The sequence below is a fragment of the Pteropus vampyrus genome, unplaced genomic scaffold (genome assembly GCF_000151845.1).
Source record: "Pteropus vampyrus isolate Shadow unplaced genomic scaffold, Pvam_2.0 Scaffold25, whole genome shotgun sequence".
Lineage (NCBI taxonomy): Eukaryota > Metazoa > Chordata > Mammalia > Chiroptera > Pteropodidae > Pteropus > Pteropus vampyrus.
This window is the reverse complement of record NW_011888806.1, coordinates 12522474-12526024: the sequence shown is the minus strand read 5'-3', so window position 1 is coordinate 12526024 and position 3551 is coordinate 12522474. Positions and strand designations below refer to the sequence as shown.

The 3551-nt window shown below is 37.8% G+C and overlaps 1 protein-coding gene across 3 annotated transcripts in view; it reads left to right on the top strand.

The window, feature by feature from the left end:
• The window catches only part of GPAT3 (glycerol-3-phosphate acyltransferase 3), an 81964-nt gene that overhangs the window by 9074 nt on the left and 69339 nt on the right, over nt 1-3551 (top strand). Inside the window, exon 2 of one of the 3 annotated variants that reach the window (XM_023528443.1) lies at nt 75-141. The exons of the other annotated variants lie outside the window; for them this stretch is intronic. Coding sequence (XP_023384211.1) covers nt 75-141 — 67 coding nt within the window. The remainder of the gene's footprint in view (nt 1-74; nt 142-3551) is intronic. 3 annotated transcript variants of the gene reach the window in all.

Genomic DNA, 3551 nt, shown 5'->3' with positions numbered 1-3551 from the left:
ATAAAAGCATGGTTTAAGTACTCTCCATTGTGTCTGTGGAACAGTTTAAATGAATACTTCTTGTTTTTGAACAGTGGGCCACATTGCGAATTGAAAAAAGCGTCCCAGAAGAGTCATTTATTAAAAACTCAGCTTCTGTTGGTAAGTCTTCCTTTTCATTACGATGGTTAAAATATCCAAAATATGATGATGTAAAATATCCCATTTACATCTACTCAATTTGAACTTGAAATAAGCAGTGCATTCTATAAGGCTTTGGATTGTTCATAATTCTCTTTGTGCAAAATAGCAGTTTTCTGAGTTTTGAGTGAGTTGTTACTGTAAAGGAGATAATATTTGATAGTTCATCTATGTGTTCTACAGGGTATTTCTAAAGGTGTGCATTTAAAAGTGGCTGTCCATGGTTTTGAAGATGTAGTCAATGGTTTAAAAAAAAAAAAAAAGAATATCTGGATTACCTGGGAATTAATTAAACCTATTTTTGAAGTTTCATTTTCATTTTATTCTAATTTGTAGTTCTCAAAGTATGTTCCTCAGAATACTCTTTCCTGCTAAAGGCTAATTGGTAATACATGAAATAAAAAATAACTCCCCCGTGCTATAAGCTTGGGAATCACCACATACTACTCCTTCCTTTTGGAGAGTAATATTGCACAGAAATAAAGGTTCAGAAATGTCCTGCAGTAAAGAAACTCGTTTAGTTTTGTTAGAAGTGAATTAACAAATCAACCGAGCTAACCAGTCACTGCTTCTATTTGTGAGCTTTGCTTTTATTATAAAAACTCTTTCACTTGGGGTAAAATTGTTTAAGACACCAGGAGTAGAACTTTATGGGAGCGATGGCTATAAAATTAGGAAGAAATGAATCACCACATTTAATTAAAAGACTAAGCTTTTTATGCGTTTTTCAAAAATAATTATTGAAACAATTTTGTGTCCATCTAATTCAGGATTAAAGAAAGTCAAAATGTCAAACGCTTCACTAGGAGCAGTTTATCTTCTGGAGGCTTGTGTAAGAGGAATTGTAGAAACTGTATACTGTATTGTATTTTGGAAATAACATATCTGAGTGAAAACATCTGTGTATTTTTGTGTAATTGATTGTGATGTTCAAATGATTTAAACAACTGGTAGAGTTTTATCATGTCTACTTAAACACCAAAGTATTATCACTGATAACATTTTTTATTCAGATTGAAAATTTATGGCTCTGCTTGATCCTTTTTTTAGTGCCAGATACCTGTTTCTCAGATATAGCAGATCTAATTTTTTATTTTTCTGGGTTGGGTACATTTTTTTCATATGCATCCTTATGTTTAAGGAGAGAACAAATTTTTTGGCTCATTTTGTGTTGTACTTGGCGAGTTTGGGACTGTTATTGATCTTGAGTGACAATCTATGGAGTCCTATAGATTGGGGTGGTGGTGGTGCTTGTCTTGGGCTATGAATTTAAAAAGGCGCAAGGTGTTTCAATTTGGTGGGTTAGGAGGATTAAAAATTCACTAGGTGAGGGTGGCCAGTAACAGTGGCTTAGTTTTTTTACCTTATGTAGAAGTGAATATTTTCACTTGTTGGATTTGTTTGTTTGTTTGTTTGTTTGTTCGTTTATTTGTTTGTTTATTTTTGGTCTTGCATCTGTCTTTTCTATTTTTGGTCTTCGTTTTTTCCAATGGTGCCTCTAGGAAAGAGTAGAAATGAACAGGAGGAGAAGATATAAATCATAATGGTTTAGAGTAAGTCTGATGCCTAAAATTTGTCATATTTCATTCCGAGTAGCTGCTCTTCCTTTTAGCCTGTGAAATTAGGAATTGACTATAGCAGTTATCGAGTATTTGCTACCTGTAAGAGGGATCCTTACACTATCATTTCGGGGGAACCAAAGAGGATTAAACCATGGTTCTTGTGGGGAGACAGACATCTGACAGGCCACTGCTAAAATAGGTGCAAAAGCAAAGGACAATGTGGGATCTAATTTGGGCTCAGATATGTGCTGCTTTCATCTCTGTTAGTCCCACAGCTATGCATGGTATGCCCCTCCACGCCCAGCCTGACTTACGTCGTGCCTTGGGAGCCCCGTTCTAGGGTGTGCCCTCTTGATATATCCGGGTGTTTGGAGTCAGCAGAGAGATATCTCAGTCCTAGACAGACTGGCTGAGGATGATGAAACACATTGAGCACTTGTGTGCCTGGCTGGTATAGTCTTCAGCCCTTGCAGCATCATGTCTCTGTACTACAGCCAACAATATAGCACAAGCCTGTGTTGAGGCGGTCAAGTTTGGGCCAGGGTCACAGCCAGGCCAAGGCTCCCAGGGAGTAAGAGTGTGATTTCGAGATGTCTGAATGAAGTAGTGCTGACAATAGGTTTGGGAAACTGAGGAGAGATTAGCTAAACAGGGAAAACAGTTATATTTATTTTCTGCACCAAAAAAATTCCTTCTGCTGTTCTTTTACTTGATGAAGCACATTTTTCGAAACACTTTTCAAGTCTCTCTCTCCACTTAAACCTGTCTTAGATTATATTTCTTCTGTGCATTTATTGAATAAGCCAACGGAAAGCTGAAGCTTGGGAAATAATATCTTTGTGGTTAAATTATTCTTTTCTGTCTTTAGCTATAGAAATTTTTTTCTTCTATAAAAAACTGTCTGATTTGTCAAGCTGCAGATATGATCATGAGTAATATCTCTTTAAGAAGCTCTATTATTATACCTTTCTCTTCTAGGTTTAAGGGCTTGTCCTCATGGTTAATACAATGATGAAGAAAATCGCCCTTCCCCCACCCCACCTCAAGTAACTGTGTTATACTGAGCATTCAAGTTCATTGGAGAATATAGAATTACCTTCCACCTTAGTATTTGGTCCTGGAGAGCTGATGCACTAGAAAGCTCATGTGGACAGAAGGGTATTGCGTCCTTTGCGTCTTTGCATCAGCTATGCTTTCACCACTCCAGCCATAGGACAGATGCATCTCCTTGCACCCTGAGATGTGGTCTGACTGAGTTTTTGGAACCCTCGGTTTTACTTCATTGTTAATAGTGCTAGGGATCATTTGACTATTACGTGCCACCAGTATCAATCTTTGGATACCTGACTGATTTCCTGGATATATTGTGCTATCAGACTCGATGAGTTCATAATTTTGATTGTAATTGTAATGAATGTAATTAATTCTGTCATTTTTATGGTTCAAGATTAATTTCACTATAATCGCGTTATGATAATAGAACATTTTAAATGATTACCAACCAAAAGTCAACAGGCAGAAATAAAGGGCTGCATTTGCCCTAGCTGTAGGAGTGTGAGTCACATACAATACGAATAAACAGAGGCTGTGGCTTAGTCATTTTGGCACTATTCCCTGGAGTGTGTTGCTGGTCTGACTCAGCACTGCAGTGGGAATTGCGTGCCACCTTCTCAGGTCTTCCATGTTGCCCTACTCCAGTGGGCACCACGTGTAAGGATTTTGGCTTATGTGGCCTGCTGTTAATTAAGCCCCTGTGCTAAGTTTCTCTTCTGCCCTGTATTTTTTGCCCCCCAGTCCTTCTTTCCCCCA